The 18,589-nt window shown below is 36.1% G+C and overlaps 1 protein-coding gene across 1 annotated transcript in view; it reads right to left on the bottom strand.

Annotated features, from left to right (window-relative positions):
- SLC9C2 (solute carrier family 9 member C2 (putative)) overlaps positions 1-18,589 on the bottom strand; it is a gene marked incomplete at its 5' end in the record, with an annotated part of 57,536 nt that overhangs the window by 22,451 nt on the left and 16,496 nt on the right. The window contains 9 exons of the mRNA XM_081025687.1: positions 2,687-2,836; positions 5,438-5,626; positions 6,317-6,515; positions 7,660-7,779; positions 8,758-8,855; positions 11,507-11,617; positions 12,186-12,352; positions 14,908-14,989; positions 17,180-17,348. Of these exons, the coding sequence (XP_080881813.1) occupies positions 2,687-2,836; positions 5,438-5,626; positions 6,317-6,515; positions 7,660-7,779; positions 8,758-8,855; positions 11,507-11,617; positions 12,186-12,352; positions 14,908-14,989; positions 17,180-17,348 (1,285 nt within the window). The remainder of the gene's footprint in view (positions 1-2,686; positions 2,837-5,437; positions 5,627-6,316; positions 6,516-7,659; positions 7,780-8,757; positions 8,856-11,506; positions 11,618-12,185; positions 12,353-14,907; positions 14,990-17,179; positions 17,349-18,589) is intronic.

Raw genomic sequence — 18,589 nt, 5'->3', positions numbered from 1 at the left:
CTAACAATCATCATAAGATTAGGCATCACAAACAGAAAGCGTAAATAGCCTCTAACCCACCCCTGACTTTATGACACAATCATTAGATCTCTAACTTTAGTAACTAGGATGTAAATTTATTGTCATATTAAAAATCAGGAGTCTCACCTGGGCTGAGAAAATACCCTTCAGCTATGATACTGTTCAATTTAGACCCTCATCTGCACATATGAAAATATAACCAAAAATCACCAAACATGGGGCAGAAAAAACAGAAGGAAAGACAAGAACCAAATGAGACAAATAGAAGAATGAACCTGAAGAAAGCATGATTAATACAAGAAACACACATTTTTAAAATAAATATATTCAAGAGAATATCACATCAAAAAAAAAGTTGCTATGATAAATAAAATAAGCAATCACAGTTCAAAAAAATCATGTGTCAAAAAAAGAAAATTTAATAGATGGGTTGAATAGTAGAATGGACACAGCTAAAGACTGGATTAGTGACTTGGAAAATCAAGTTAAGAGGTTCTCACTGCAAAGAAGAAATAGTTGAAAGTTATGACAAAAAATTGAAATAGACTACACCCAGAAAATCAAAATCTGTTTAAAATGGTTCCAAAAAAAGAAAAGAGAAACAACAGAGGAGAGGAAATAATCCATGAAGTAATGGAAAAAGATGGCAATCTTCAGTAAAAGGCACCACAGAGGGCTGTATGAGATAAATTTTTTAAATCAAACCTAGACACATCCTGGTGAAATTTCAGAACTCCAAGGATAAAGAGAAAACCCTAAAAACCTCTAAAGAGAGAGGGGGAAAAGTCACGTCCAAAAGCAAAAATAAAATCAGACGTATCAACAATGCCGGAGACAGAGGGGCGATACATTTAAGAAAGTGGTTTTGGAACGTCGACCTATTAATTATGAGAGCAAAATAGATTTCTGCACATACTCAGTCCATACATGCTATGGAAAAAAATGACTATGGACATAAAGGCTAACATAAAGGAAAGTGAAAGGAGGCTCACACAGAACTCCAGAAAGAGTGGCTGAGGAATAAAGCCTAAAGGAAGAGAAAGATGGTTTAAAAAAAAAAAAATTAATCCATTTGACTGTTTCATTTAGAAGCGTCTCTTTCAAGAAGTGAATGTTTAACGACATTGGAACACACTTCCTTTGTTATGGATTGAATCAAATGATAGGTTCTACAGTGAAGAATATTTATAAAATCATAACACAGCACAAGTTGTGTTTTGGTTTTCCGTGTATAGAGTCATCTACTGAAAAGAATGAAGATACTTATACTTACAGAATAGAAGGTACATGTTATAAACCTTTTCCCTGTAAAAATAATAACTCCAAAAATTTAAGATGGAGAGGAAAAGAAAAGGGGAAAGGAGAGGAACGTTCTAATCTCCTTATACTCCATGGTCGGGAGTACATAAAGGCGGTTTAGAAATAACAAAGCGAGAATTAAATCCACATGCATATTATTTAAATTAAGAGGAATTTAACACAGGAATGGTGACTATAAGGCTGTCTCTGGGAAGGGGTACAGTGGAGGGTCATTATATTTTCAAGTTGTTAAATTTGTGATTATTTTCTACCATCTTTTTTGTGTTCTCTCCTCCCCCCATACATATACTGTATATACCAGGGGTGCCAAAAAAAGTTCACATTTTAAGAGATGTTATCTATGTATTACTTTTCAAAGTTGTATTGAATTACAATAGCAATGTGTAATGTGACATTCGCCCAAAAGATGGCGTTAATCAAAAGAATGCTAACATCATTTGTTGTATTACAATTTTAATACAGTTTTTTCCTTTCTTAAAATGTGTATACTTTTTGTGGCACCCTCTGTAGATGGAGTCACAGACCTTACCCTTAAGGCCATGTAAAGCCACTGAATGCTCTTAAGCAGAAAAAAAGCAGAAAATCACGCATGAAACTTAAAATAGCCCTTTAAGGAAGGGCTATTCCTCTGCTAAATTGCAGAGCAGTCTGGAGTGGACAGCCTGGCATCAGACAACCTGGTTAGCAACTGACTCATTCCACCTCTGAGATCCTAAGGTGCGTATGTGCTTCCTCCCATCGGGTCCTTACTGCCTTCTGCCTGGAAATGAGGAGAATCTTGAACGATGAAAAGTGAATAAATGAATACCGCTACTCGTAATCCATCCCTCAATGCCAGCATTGCAAGTTTTCACTGCCAAACCTTTGTTCTCTTTCCATCTCTTCCTCTCCACTTCAGACCTCCCATTTCTTTGAAGCCTTGTTCAAGTGGAAGGCCTGCTGCAATGATGCCTTTTTCAAGGGCCTCACCTTTAGAGAGTGTTACCCAGACAGACAAACTCCCTTCTCTACTCTGTACTCAGAAAATAAAATAGTAAATTTTCTTCTATGAAGTTCATAAATGAGATTGATAATAAGCAGCTGAAATGTAAAGAGCATGGATTGTTCTCGGCAGCACCTCGTATAGCATAATAAACAATCGACTCCCTTTCACCTGCTATTAGGTTGGCGCAAAAGTAATTGCAGTTTAAAAGGTTAAAAACAATTGCAAAAACCTCAATTACTTTTGCACCCACCTAATATAATTTATCTATTGGGCCCAAAACATGCGGAAACAGTCTTAAAAGAAATGAATACACCAAAGTGATTTCCCCCCCTCTAAATGACAAGTGCTTATCTCTCTCACCTGATAGATTGACTCTCGGCTAGAAATCTGTTGTATTAAAAATGCGGTATCCTCTTGACTTTTAATATAGCCTTTTGTAATACTGTACATCAAGCTGAGGCGCTTTTTGATCTGCGCTTCGACAATTTTTATCAGTAACGGTATTATTAACTGGAATAATGGAGAGAAAACAAAACGAAAATTTGATAAGGAAAAGCACACCATCTAAGGCAGAGTTCTCAAGGTGTTGTCTCGGGACCAGCAATGGCATCACTGAGAGGCTTGTCAGAAGCACAAATTCTGGGGCCCCACTCCAGACCTGCTGAACCAGGAACTATGAGGGTGGGGCCTGGAATCGGTGTTTTAACAAGTCCTCCAGGTAATTCTATGTGCGTTCAAGTTTGAGAGCCACTCTCTAAAAAAATGAAAGCTCAACAGCTGTAAGGGGAAGTTTCTGCCACTGCCTTTCCCCCCATTCTCCATACCCCAGATTTTTAGGACACCAGAGTGGTTGTCCCATAGCCTGGGTTACAGTTACAAACCAAATAAATCATCTCTGTGCACCTCAGTTTCTTCACTTGTAAGATAAGAAACTTAGGGTATCTAAGATCCTTCTGAGCTCGAAGTTTCTCGAACCCTATGCTGAGGGAAAAGAGTGTAGTGACTGAAGAGAATGGGATTTTAAATACAAATCTTCCTGAGTTCAAATACCAACCCTCCTATTCACTGTCTCTGTGACCCTGAACCAGTGACTGAGGACTCAGCGACTTCACGTGTCAAACGGGGACATTAATACCTACTAAGTACCAGAATCACAGTGGACTTGCTCCTCACGCATGAGCAGTGCCATTAGCCACAGAGACAGAGTCACGTCAGAACACGGGGCAGATGGTGAGGGTCCAGGTGACAAGGGAGGACAACGTGAGCAGGAGAAGATCACAGCCAAGGAATTACAAGAGCAGAGAAAGGGGAGGTGTTGTTGTTGTGTTGTTGCTGTTTTGATTGTAAACTTTGGGCAGAGGGAGAGATATTAAAGATTTTTACAAGTTTTATTCCATGATGCACTGATACCCTCCTTGAGCTGAATCCTAAGGGAATCTAAATTTAAAATCTCCAATACTTTTTCAAGCTTTCCAAAGCACCTAATTTGATATACTAGTGACATCTACTTCAGAGGGCTATTATAATGATTTAATTAGATAATGTATTAGGTTGGTGCAAAAGTAATTGCAGTTTTTGCTATTATTTTTAACCTTTTAAACTGCAATTACTTTTGCACCAACCTAATACTATGATCCTGGAACATAGTAAGTGTTCAATAAACTAAGCTAATCATGACTATATTACTTATATTCATTAATTATACTAATCCCTTAAATAACTTCATTGAGATTTATCAGAGTGTGCTGGACAGAAGTGGCAACCAGTTCACACTCTAAATCGAGTTGACTTCCACAATACACCTTTAAATCTTTCTTTCACTCAGAGAGACTTTTCACAAAGTCTCTACTTCTCAAATAATTATTTTCCATCGATCTGCTTAAGATCTCTTTACAAAACCTAATTACTTAAGGAAGCTTCTACCTTCCATTTTAAGACCTAGCTTCACACTACTCATTTCTGATTTCTAGAGTAGTGTGTATTATGGCGGAGTTATGCCTTCAGAGAGCACATAGCACTAATCTCAGCTCATCAGGCAAAAATGATAATCAAAATTATCCCTTAAGCAGGCTTTGTAGATACAACTCTGTACAGTAGCTCTAAATTTCTTATGAACAATAAAGTTTGGTAACATTAACGTAGAATCAAGGAAGGAACAAAAAAAAAGAATGTCTGCAAGCACAAGTCTGGGCCCTTAAACAATTCTGCCTTTAAGATAACTATTCCATTTCTTGGAGAATAGGGACTAGATGGAAGATTCTAATGTGTACCCTTTACCATCAGGTTTACAGCAACTTTTAAAAAATATTTAGCTTCCATAACTTCAATACATACTAAGACTTATTTGATGTAATAAGAATTAAATGACTTGGGGGGAAAAATGGAGTGGCAAGAGAAATCATCTAAAGCTGCCAAGTTTAAAAGCTTATATAATCCAACTCTTTTGGAAAGAGAAAGGAGGCTTAAGAGCGGAGACTGAAAATCTGAAAATCTACCTTCAGCGTCAAAACCAGAGCCATGGAAAGAAGAAACAGTCATTGTGAAGGCTGCAGTAAAATTAAATTCCATAGGGAATACACTATGTGAGTGTGGACTGTAGAGAAAATATTTTCATGCTACCACACAGCTAAGGCTTTATGAGCACATTTTACTAAAACTTGGAGAACTTGTTTCTGGGTTATCCTGCAAACAGACTTTCCATTCATTCACTCAACAACTCTTTATTAGGTACCTACTATATGCGATGGCACCGTTCGAGAGTTGTAGGTTATATCAGTGACCCAAACAAAGATCCCCACCTCACTGAGAGTACAGGCGACACACAGTAAGAAGATGATAATGCTATGGGGGAAAATAAAACTTAAGCAGGTGGAGAAGGATCAAGAAGATGGAATGGGAAGCTGGGCGTATGGACGATGGGTTGCCATTCTACACAAGGTGAGACAAGCAGATACCCGTAGAGAGAGTGTTCCAGAACAGAAACAGCTCTTTCCCTCATCCCTTTCCAAACAGTGAGGTTTCTTAACACATTTAATCAACAGTGTAGGAAAAAACAAAACAAAACAAAACAAAACAAAAAACAACAACATTTTAAAATGTGAAGTTTCATACCTTGATGAGAGGAATAAACCTAATTATTCTTAAATATCCCATTATTACTGTAATCTGAATAAGAACCAAGTTTTCCAGTCTCAGTTTGACAAAATATATACAAAAGGCATCAACAATTCCAATGAGCATGATAAAAAATTCCACAGTATTCCAATGTTGGTAAAAATACCTCTTTTTCAAAATTATTATCTGTTTAGAAAACAAATGAAACACATGTCATTTCGTAGCACCGATACAACGATGTGGCAGGGAAGAATCTTAAAAATTAAGTTAAATCCTCAACTATAAATGAGTTATGTTCCAAAAGTTGGGTTTTAAGTTATTCATTGGGAATTCCAAAAAATTCTTTTTAATATCCAACATCAAAACTCATAGTCTGATTCAAAATATATAATTGATAATGAAGCTGGAATGCCAAAACCTAGCCATGGAAAATAGCAGTAAACAGGTTTATTGCTATACTATTAATAATAATTATAGAATGAAAACAATAATGCTGATAAATCATCTTTGAAATACAAAGTAGTTCTCCTATTATAATGAGGACCTAGCAGAGTAATTTGCTTTTATTCACTTACTTATTTTCTGGCATCATTACAGAGAGTGTTTGTGGGACACACCAAGTCTGGATTTTCAGGTTTCTTTACCTGATCTTTGAGACTCTCCACTTTTATGATACTTGTCTGATATCCAAGACTGTGACCACTATACTGATTTCATTATTGAACCCAGAAAATTCAAAGATTACTAAATTCTAGGATTCCATCAACTGTTAGAGGAAATGGTTTTTGAATCAAGTCACTTCAAAAGATGACAAAAATAAATTCACAATATCTGAATTGTTCTTTTTATAGGATACATTTCTATTTTAAACAGTACCTTCAATGCTGACTGTAATACATATAAAGAAACAAAATAGTGGTTTACTAATATCAGTGACAACACATTTAATTTTCTTGCTATTGGCCATAGATGAAGTATCATAGGATAAATGTACAGGAATGATATAATATGTCCTATGTATTCAAATTCTTCTGAAAAGACAACGTGATATGCAAATACGAGAAATTTATTTTTCCTAAAAAAGGAGAGATCAAAGAAAATGTCAGATCACTTTAGAAGCGTAGCAATTAAGATGTGAAGTTCAACATGTGCTTAAACAAACCAGTCACATTAATTTGAAGAAAATATAAATAATATAAAACAATAGATAAGCAAAAATCTGAAACATACTTTCTATATATAAAAGTCATAATGGAGAAAGATAAAAATATGGGTCTTATTAATCTATATCAGGGATGGGGAGAATTTTTAAATTGAAGCAATGATACATAGGAAACAGTGCAAAGATTCGTACACTGAAAGCAAAACACAAATTTAGAGGAAAACACCAGCATTGTTTAAAATTAAAAACAGGAAAAAAATATTCTATAAGTACTATGACGTATCTTTCAAATTTTTTTAATCCATCAAAAGTAGAGCCTAACGAAAAGAGGCTATCCCTAGGGTTTTATTTTTTTACATATTTCTTTTTAAACTTAATAAATGGAAGAAAGTAAAAAATTATCAAAACTTGTTATGAAAGGTATGTTATCTCCCACTTAAAATTGAGTAGTTTCAATGCTCCCAGTATCTTCTCATTTTGACATGCTCTATTAGTAGAAAAACCTTGTCTTCCTGCTCTCAAAAGCATGTAAGTGCACAACTTATATAACAAAGAACATACCCAAGTGAAATAAAATCTGTATCTTGTGATACTTTGGAAAGTAGGTTATAGGTATTATTAATGCCATGTTATGTTTTTCCTAATTACAAACATCAACAGAACCACCCTATGGTACAGATGAAATAAAGCTGAACGCTGGATCTAATCCACGAGTTTGGTATTTCTCACCCTGCCCGGTGTTATACCCAGGAGAATACCAGAATCTGTAGCCTGCCCCATGTGTAATATGACCCTAAGACATGGCAATGAAAACTTGAAGAATCCAGATATGACATCCTTGTCTCCTTCCTTCCCACTCTCTAATACAGATGACAATGAAGTCGCTGAAACCGAATGGCGAGAAAGGAACACACTCTGCTCCTTCGGCACTCAATCAGTAACAGTTGACCATAATATTAATTTGCTCTTACTAACAAAAATCAAGGTAATCTACTCTGACTATGTAGAAAAGGTCATATTTTCAAATATACTGTTATTACAGGTTTACAAGACTTACCATGGTAGAATAAAAAGTGACTTGTCTTTATGATATTCCATGAAAGTTAACATGTTTTTAAACTTCATAAGCCAACTTCTAGCTTTTACATAAGTAAAAACATCATAGATACTCATGAATCTAACAGAGAAAAATACAGATATATGTTATAATAAAAAGCAAGTGCTATAGTTTGGGGTAATACACAATGGAAATGTATGCTAAATATAAGTGTAATGTGGGTGTATTAAATATCAGCCTCATTTTAGTCATGAGCCTCTGTATCCATCCACCTACCCACTCATGCTCATGGTACAGAAACATTTTCAGCAGGAGACTCCTGCTGCCTCTGTTCCTGGAACCCTTCCTGACCTGAGGTAGAACATAATTGAAGCTTCTCCAGACCGATTCTTTTGAATTTGGAATCAAGCTTCCCTTTGTCATGCCTTGCCCAGCCCAAGCCTCTCCAAAGCCCTGAAGGACTTACGCTTCCCAAACTTTGTGTAGGAACTCGATCTCCCAGATAGATTACCAGGCTGCTGAAATGTGAACTGTCACCCAGGCAGGATCTCTCATCCTTGCTGCCCCATCATCCATTATCCAATGTTTGCCAGGACTGAGACTAGATATCAATGAATCTCTGAAATATGGAGCTTTTCCCACCAGACTGAACTGCATCTACCAACACCATCAGGTGGGCCAATCACTCCAGAGCCTTCTGCACTCCAGGGAGCAGTCTAATATAATGGCAGGCTCCAGGCTTCCCCACCACCCCTACCCAGGAATTCAGTGAATATGAAATAAAGACAAAATAATTATAACTGTAATTGAAATTATATGGGTTTTCTTTCAGGGCTCCCCTGGTCTCTTATCTAATTATAATGTAATCAGAACTTCCTCCAGAATGTCCTAATGTCACCAAGGTTATATACCTTTGGGGAAAAAAATATAAACAAGTTAAATAGGAAGTGGATGGATGGATGGATGAATGGACAGGTAGATGAAGATGGACAAGATAAAAAGATTGATCAATCTGGACATTTAACTTTCAGTGCATTCATTCTTTATCACATACCCAGTTAATTTTGGAAATATCGATCAAAGATATATTATACTTACTTTCTTTGGATGGGGCAATAGCTTTTGGTTGCACCAATTAATATTTGAGCTGCCTTTACACCAAGGATTCCATCTTTACACTGTTTTTCAAAGCTACTCTAAACATATAATTTTAAATAAAAATTACAAAGAACCAAAACATATATGTAATGAACTTTGGTTGACTATTATTATTGAAGTTAACATATGAAAATATACAAATATACTTTTACCCAAAATAATGCTATAGCAGGCAATAAATTTTATTCAGTTTAAGTATTTACTGAGTATTTATTTTTTGCAAAGTACTGTCCTGAAAGTTTTAAAAGATGCAAAGGTTCCTAGCTTCAGGAAATTCGAAATCTATACGACTCAAAGAGTTTACTTTAGCAATATAAATAGCATGTCAGCCTCAAAATGAACTACCAGGAAAGAAAAGTAAACGTGTCCTTTTTAAAAACCTTTTTCTAGGTTTATTGAGGTATAGTTGACATATAACATTGTACAAGTCTTAGGTGTACAACATGATGATTTTGCATACATATATTTTGTAAAATAATTACCGCAATAATGTTAGAAACACATGCATCACCTCACATAATTACAGTTTTTTTGTGTGTGCTTAGAATATTTAAGATTCACTCTCCTTGTAACGTCCAAGTATGTAACACAATATCGGTAAAGCTAGTCACTATACTGTATATTAGACGCCCCCAGAACTAATTTACTTTATAACTGAAAGTTTCCACTTTGACCAACATCTACCCACTATAGTGACCTTCTTTGTCTCTTGTGACCAATTTTGACTTCAAGCCTGTTTTATTTGATATAAATATAGGCACTCCTGCTCTCTTTTGGTTACCATTACATGGCTTATCTTTCTCCAGTCCATCACTTTTCAGCCTACATGTGTTTTTAAAGCTTAAGTGAGTCTCTTACAAGCAGCATATAGTTGGATATTGTGTTGGTTTTTTTTATCCATTCAGGCACTTTGTCTTTTGATTGGAGGATTTAATCCATTTACATTTAAAGTAATGCTTGGTCGATAAGGACTTACTACTGCCATTTTGTTTTATGGTTTTTAGTTCCTTTGTTCCTTTCTTCTCTTGCCATCTTCCTTTGTTATTTATTTTTGTAGTGGCATACTTTAATTCCTTTATCTTTTATGTATCTACTATATGTTTTTCTTATGTAAGCCATAAGGCTTACATAAAACATCTTACAGATATAACTAGACAGTATTCTTGTGTCAACCGAACCTCTGCCCCCCAAAATAAATCACGAGCAAAGTCACACCTCTTAGGTGCCACTGATATTAAACTTAGAAGATAAAGTTACCTCCTGGGATTACTTCCTTCCTCACATGCTGACCATGTACTTTATAAATGTACACATTGTTTATAATGTACTCATTGTGGAAGCTGCTAATCTTCCCCAAAGCTAGGCTCCAGAACATTCCCCAAATCACCTTTCCCACATTTTATTGGTCAAAACAAGTCACAAGAACAGCCCAAAGTCATGGGGGAGGAATACAGACACCTCATCTTAACAGGAGGCTCTACAAAGAATTTGTGACTATATTTCACTGCTCTGGATAAGAGCCTTTCAAACTCTGAGAATATTTTAAATTAAGTATAGAAACATTTAAAAGAATGAAAACATAATAATATTAATATTTTTTATTAAGAAGAAATGTGTTCTTTAACAGAAAAAAATGAAAGAAGGAATTTATAGATTAAAAGGCACTTAAATGACATATCCATTAATTGCAATGTGCTAACTTTATTTGAATCCAATTAAAAAATATAAACTGTTAAGATATGTGTTGATCACATTTATGAGACAACTGGAAATTTGATCATTGACTCAATACTTGATGTTATTAAGGAATTATTGAATTCAGGTGATATGTTAGTATTTTACCGTGTTTTTTAAAAGACTTTAAAATGTAGAGATACATACTGAAATATTTAAGATGAAATAATGATAGGATATCTGGGATTTGCTTCAAAATAACATAAAAGGTAAGGGTGAATGTGAGTGCAGATGCAGCAGGTTTGGTTATGTGTGGATGGTTTTTAAGGCTGGGTGATGGATAATGGGGATTCATTACACTCTTCTATCTATTTTTGGATATGTTAGAAAATTTCCATAATAATAAGTTTTAAAATTGAAGTTAAAAAGGACTCGACATAATGAGTATTTCATATCCTTGTAATATTGAGTAAAATTTGTCTGATTAGAATACAACTCCAATTTAAAATGTGTAATTTGATAAGTTGATTTAAATTTCATTACCTAGTAATCTTCCTGTTTATATTAGAATATTTGAATATTAAATCTGAAATAAACAATTTTGATTCATTAGATTTATTTTAACTTATTAGATTTATAAGAATTAATAAACACTTGAGAGAATTTTGCATAAAAGGAACTCAAACATGTTCAATTTATATAAGCAGCTTCAAATATTATGAAGATGTTTAACTAAACATGTAAATGGCACCAAATGTTATTCAAAGACCCCTGAGAAGTGAACTGCTAAAATCTGCTAGACTTAGAATAAGATTTGTTACTTGAACTTAAAGCCTAGGAGATTTTTCATTTTCATTTTTTTAATTTTCATAAATCAGACAAATTTTAACAACCAATAGACTATCAAAAAATGGGGAAAATATTTTTTTCTAGTCACCTGAACACCATATGTAAGAATTAAAAGTATTGCAAGAATAAAAAAAAAAAGAAAGCAGATTATGTGAACAGTACCAACCATTTGTATCATAGCTACGTGCAGTCTGGCTTCTTCTATTAAAGCATCATCTGTTATAGACTTCTCCCCGTTGCCATCATGTGAAATGTGGTAAAACCGACCAGCATCAGTCTAAGTTTTAAAAGCATGCAGAGATAAAGTGAAAAATCAGTAAAAATGATTAGGAGCTGTCAAATGCTTCAAATAATTCAAATCAGAATTATTAAAATGAGGAGCCATGTACTCGTGTAAGTGGCTAACGTTCTCCGTGTAAGAAATGTTGCTTTCAGTTGTGGCAAAGTAAGTAGTAGTTATTTACAGGTGAAATTCTTCCCCCCAAGCACTTCCCCCCAAACACTGTCTACGCTTGACTGCTCTCTGAAGCAGCTTGTGTTTCCTGTTTTTTATAAGCCTTATCCAGAGAGACATCTCCACAGGTTGGAATATTAGTCATGGCAGAATCCATTCATAGTTACTCAACCAGCCCATCTGTAAAAACATAAATTCCCCCATATTTGGCAAAAAGGTGAGATCACCATGACCTTGTCCAAGACAGAATTCAACAAAGTCTTTTAACCGAGATAGAAAAGCTGGTAAATACACCTCCCCCAAATCTTCTGACAGTTAATTAGCAGAATCAAGTTTTTTATAATAAACGAAAGCAAGAGAGGCAGACCCAGGGAAGGAAAGAAGGACTCACAGGAATGCTGTATCTAATCTTCGTTTTTTCTTCTACTAAGCTCCAATTAACATTTGTCAAAATTTTCTCTGTTTTAAATAAAGTTATTGTGTTCTTTATTATCTCCTGTATGTGTTTAATGGCATTGAGCATGGCCATTTGTCTTGAAAGAGAAATGGCACACAAACCTGTAACAGAGGAAAGCAGGAACCTTAACAGAATACACTGAAGATTGTGAGGGGGAAAAAAATGTCACATGATGTAGTGGAATCTTGGCATCACCTGCAGAGCCAAACCAGAGTGCTTAGAGCAAGGACATTTTGTCCAGAATTTTCTAGGAAATTACCCAACTCTCTGTTTCCTTCTGGCTGTACAGCTTAACTTGATCTGAACCAACTACGAAATAATGTTTTATAGAAATGTACACTTGAAACCTATATAATTTTACTAACCAATGTCACCCCAATAAATTGAATTTTATATATATATATATATATATATATATATATATATATAAAATATGTAGAAATCTAAAAAAAAAAAAAAGGAATGTTTTATCAGTTTCCTTTCATTCCCTATAGCTGGAGACATGACTCACTATTTCAAGACACCCAATGGGTATTTTTCAAAGTGTGGAGAACTCCCTGTATTTCTTCTACAGGTAGAAAGGCTGCTTATCAAATGATGCAAATTCCTGGGCTCTACTTCATACCTGGAGAATCAGATTGGCTTGAGAATTTGCATTTTAACAAGTTCTCCAACTGATTCTTTTTTTTTCACTCCCCCAACACAGATTCACATGCACGTCAAACCACACAACCAACTTGCTGTCAGAAACTTAATGTTTCACTCTTAAACATGTGTGCACTTGATAAGAAAATTTCCATTTGTCAACTGATTCTTATACACAATACAATTTAAAGGCCACTGCAATGGCGATCTCTTAAATTTAACATCTCTCTTGCCTGGTTAGCAAACCTACATATCCAAAACTTGTAGCCGCTTGTATTTTCTTGAGGTATGAATTTGAAGCTACAGCTATGAGGCTCATTTACCAAAAAGAGGAATTCAAATAGTGAGCTTAGCCAACTCACTCGAAATGCTGCCTCAAAAAAGCGGTTTTCTCTTCGTAACTGCATATGAAAGGTCTCATAAAGAATTAAAATGGGTTCTAGATGTTTCCGTTTAAGTTCTTTGCACTCTCTAAGGAACACCGTGTGCAACAGTGGTGTCTAAAGTTCTGGGGATTCAAAAAGGCCTAGAGGAATATCCCTCTTTGTTCTCTCTGGTCCCCAGTAAGGATGCATTTGACAGCGAGCTGAAGAGTTAGGAGGTGTCAGTTTTGGATTTAAAATTCCTGTGGCTGAGACCACACAAGTAGAAAGCTCATTCATTTGCCTAATGACATCCTACCCCTATGATGGGGCAGACGCCACTTTCCAGCCCGCTGTGCCTAAGCGGACCACCGGGTGGCACCTGTTACATTTGAACGGACTCCCTGTGTTGAAGACGGTCCTGGAAGAGAGTGAGGAGCCACCACCTTAAAGCATTAGACCAGATGGAAGAAGCTGGTTTGGAATTCTTACTTAAAAAGCCAGTTCCAGCAAATGCCTGATAAACGTGTGCCATGCAGTATTTCTAGAAAGGACGAGCATTGATTCTGAGAGGATAAAGCTTGCCACATATTTTTGCTTCAAAATGAACATCCTGAGGTTTGGTTAACACAATAAACATTTTGTAATGGAAGAATAAGAGAAGAAAACATTACCATGATAGTATAATTAAACCCCTTGATCTTGCCTTTGAGTAGCTTAGGAAGCAGAATCACAAGAAAGAGAGCATGGGAGAAACCAGATGTTATGTCCTAAGCAAAGAGAGCAGAGCAGACCTGGGAGGGGAAGAGCAGACCTTCAGAGATGAAATGAACTTCACTCATGCTCCCTTGTAGGCTTCTGCTGACCCAAGCACACCATGTCACTGCAAATGAGAGCGTACCCATAACTAGGGAAAGGGGAGAGCTGCCCCAAATCTGCCCCATTTCCTAGCCCTGTTTCCGTATTGGAGCTGTCACAGGAAGTTCTGCAATGGTGGTGATGGGGTACGGTTTCAGGTATAGGCAGGACTGTGAGAAGACATCAGCAGAGGTGATGTCTCTTGTGGGTAGGACAGGGTAAATTCACCAGGGTGTTTCCCTGTTTAGAAGAACTCTCCTTCAACAGTCCTACTTTCTCTACCTTCTAATTTCTTCTATCTTCCATTGACGTCTCATTAATTCCATGCTTACGCAGAAACCTTCTGATTACCAATGGTTTATCAAAGGAAATTGGTATTTCAAGGTGAATACCCTGAATAATGATCACAATTATTTCAGACATAGAAAGAAATCATCCTCGTTATACATTAATAATTCGATTTTCTGCTTTATCCATATTCTTCTGTGAGTGCCGTATAGTACGTCTCCAGCAGTCTGCTCAGTTAGAGATCATGATAGAATCAGTTCTCTGCACCAGCAAAGCTGAGGACCGGGTCATGGGATACAGGATTATGCTAAGGCCCTACGCTGACCTGGTGTAACCCTACCCTGCTCTCTCCCTCCTATCTGGGCCCCACTGCCACCGATTAGCTTATCGTGGATTTTTTTATTGACCATGTGTCTATTTGTGATTTCATCATATTTATGCATAAATATCATCTATCTGCATTAGTCTCCCCAGTTAATTAATGGAAGGTAGATATACGTTACCTAATGTCCTGGCAAAATGAGTCATCATGTATGAATTTATTCCCATAGTCATTAATGAAACCACTTGTATATACAATATAAACTATAAAACAAAACGCACAAATAGTTAGAACCAAAACATTAATAAGTTCTCCAAAGGGAATCATTGTTCAATTAACCACCCACGAAATTCTTAATCTACATTTTTAAATCCTGTCTCTGAAAAATAAATTGAGGCAAAAGGATGGTTTTGTGAAAACTGATTGGATATAATATACTGAGGCAGAAATGAGTTTTCAATGTGGATGAGGAAAAAAAAAAGATTTTGTCATTTCTGGGAGGGATAGGAACCCTGAGAGGAGAGCACTCCACAGCTTTCAGCAAAACCAGCAAGGTGGGGTCATCACAGACTGATGTTGGGGGAGAGACTCCCTCAACAGCAGGCAGTGGAGACCACAGGTGGGAGAGGGAAATGCACCTGCTACAAGCATTTTGCTGCAACTGGACAAGAGGCTCCGTAGAAGCAGGTAGGAGCTCTGGTGGGGTGTGGAGAGGTGCCATGCCAAAGCAGAAACACAAACACATTTGGAGTTGGTGGCTCTGCCATTTATCACCCATGGAATTTGTGGCCAGTCAACCACTCTGAGCCTCGGTGTTCCTCATTGAAAAATGGAGTTAATAGCAATATGTCCTCCAGAGAGCGTTTCCCAAACTTGACTGACAGCAGTAAAGCACCTGAAGTGTTTCTTAAAGACACTGGCTCCCAGGCTTCCCCGTGGATTCTGATTCTGTAGGTCTGGGGTGGAGCCAAAGGGATTCGTAACGTCAGACACATGTGGGAAACAATGTAAAATGAGAGTCAAATGTGAGTTAATGTTTCATTGATTGGTTTTAGGCCAATTCCTTGCACAAAAGAAAACTGAAGGAGCTTAGATATTGGTTATTATACTTTTCCTTTGAAGCATGAAAAGACCCACAGTCTTGGCAAAACCACAGGTTTATTTGAATTCCAAATTAATTCCCAGATCACTCCCACAGATATAAAGTGTAAATCCTCAGGAAAGACAGGAAAGGATATGATATACTCCATTAAAACAAACAAACAAAAAAGCACTCCCTCTTTTGGGAATTAGGGCACCTGACTTCGTTCCCTAACATGCTCTTTTCTGTTTTGATTTCTGCACATGCAAGAAGCAGAGGGTGATAGTTGCTCACAAAAAGAAGATAGTTGAAAAAAAAACTGAACTCCTGGGGCCTTCTAGGACAGGAGCAAAATAGCAAAATAGAGAAAATCCTGAGCTGGAAATTGGATAATATCAGGAAACTGTATATCTATCTACCTCCAGATTGAAGTTCCCTGGGAGGTGGGCAGGTGTTCTTAACTTACATTATTCAAGTGCTTTTATCCTTCCCAGGGGTAGGTTTGGGATTCATCTGACTGGGAGGTAGTGGGAGTTTCCTGAGGATTTCTAGAACCTTCTAGCAACTTCTCCAGCTAGCTCACACAGAACTGTCACAAATTATATGGTACCCTAAAACTGTCAGCAGATCCACTGGGCTCTTTCAATCCTTCCTGGAATCTTAGTACCACAGATGCTGCCACCACCAGATAGCCCACCGGCTAGCCCATGGGATAAGGGCTTTGAGAGAAAGTGGAAAGAAAACCAAGTTTTGTTTTTCACTAAAGATAATGTAGTCTTCAGTCAAAATTTTTAAAGAAATTAATTTTTAAAAATTAGCCCTAAAGACATCAATATAATTAGATCCTTAGTTCAAACATTAAAAAAAAAATCTTTCTTCCTTCAGTATATTTAACTAGCACTTCAGTTTTTGCTCTACTAGCTATAGGAATTGGAATGTCGTAGATAGGGTTTTGCTTTTTATGATTTCTGACAGCTATTGGGAAGTAGCATTTATATGCTCAATAACATTTACTGAGCATTTACGAAATGTCAGGTATTTTACTAAGCATCAGCTCAATCCTCAACCGGAAATTGAAGTTCCACAAATCTGGGAAACTCACCAAAGATCACACAGCCTGTGAAAGGATCCGACCCCAAGTCTACCCAGTTCCCAAGTCTGTAAACTTTACTTGACTGCTGGTCCCTTTCACATTGTCAGTGTCAATAAACTTTCCTCTAAAATTTCCTTCCTACTTAAAAAAAAAAAAAAGTATTTTTCAAATCCAATTTTAAAAAAGGTTAAATTTATTATCGGGTACTATGACAAGTGCTACAAAGTAAATACAATGAATAAATAAATATGAATAATCATGAGACATGATTTTGCCTACCATTTGTGGCGACTCTATTTTTTGTTCAGCCAGATTATAAACATCAGGAGCCAAGAGTAAACTAAAAACGCCTTTAATTCCAGACCATGCTATCACAGCTCCCCATCTCCAATTATACTCATAAGTCGAATACATCAGAATAGGGCTCACTAACACAATAGTAACCAATCTGTGAAGAGAAAAACATTTAAATCACACCTTATGTATGAATGTGATTTGATTCATGGTTGGAACTATATACTAAATTTCATGTAAAATTTTTCAGGAAAGAGAAGACAATCTAGTTTTTTGATATGTTGTTCAAACTTTCTGGAACTAACCAAATCTGTTTTGCATATAATATTCAAATCTTGAAAAATAATGCTAGAAGTTCTATACAAATATAAAGAATGAGCATTTACACCAGGGTGTACTGTTTGGATTTGGGTAGTAAATTCCTACTACTATTTGAGGGAAACTTCCTCAAATAATATCAATCAGCTCATCTATTCCCTGAAAAGCCATGACTGTATTCAGAAATTAGGCCAGAGGACTGCAGATCACGGCCAGAAAGTAAAATTATTATAAACACATTAACAAACTTACCGTGTTTCCCCGAAAATAAGACCTAGCTGGACAATCAGCTCTAATGAGTCTTTTGGAGCAAAAATTAATATAAGACTGGTTCTTATTTTACTATAATAGAAGACCAGATTAATATACTATAATATAATATGATACGATACGATACGATACGATACGATATAATACAATATAATATAATACTGGGTCTTATATTAATTTTTGCTCCAAAAGACGCATTAGAGCTGATTGTCCAGCTAGGTCTTATTTTCGGATTAACAGGGTAGCCCAACCAAATTTCTCTTGAGTTCCCACAAGAATCATACATTAAATGTCACAAATAATTTCCATTTGCACCTTATTTCTCTACAGATCATTTTTCTATAAGACCCTGTGACAAAATTTACATTCCATCTCTAGGGGATCTGCACCAAAAAAATATCAGTAATGTCCTTCAAATAAGATTTCAGCAGAAATAAAACTGACATGTTCTCAGAACCAAAAAATATATTGTGTATCAGTTGCTAAGCTGGAATTTCACAAGACAGTTTAGAGAGTTCCTGTCATTAAAAACAGAAAAATCTACAATTACCATCTATAATGTATATAATTAATTTGAGCAAACTTCTCTGCCTTGTATTTAAGCCTTTTGCAGAGCAATTCTTCCCAACCTATCCAGTCTTACTAAATAATATTTCTCCAAAATTCCATGAGTCCAGCCAAAACAGAACAACTTGTGTTGTTTCCTGATATAAATAAAATGGAGGAGTATATCGAAGGTTCTGGAGTAAGTCTACCTGGGTTCAAATTTAGGCTTCCTTTAGTAACTATGTAAACTTCAGCACGTTA

Source organism: Rhinolophus hipposideros (genome assembly GCF_964194185.1).
Source record: "Rhinolophus hipposideros genome assembly, chromosome: 19".
Taxonomy (NCBI): domain Eukaryota; kingdom Metazoa; phylum Chordata; class Mammalia; order Chiroptera; family Rhinolophidae; genus Rhinolophus; species Rhinolophus hipposideros.
The sequence above is the reverse complement of the archived record's forward strand: the minus strand, read 5'-3'. Positions and strand labels throughout refer to the sequence as shown.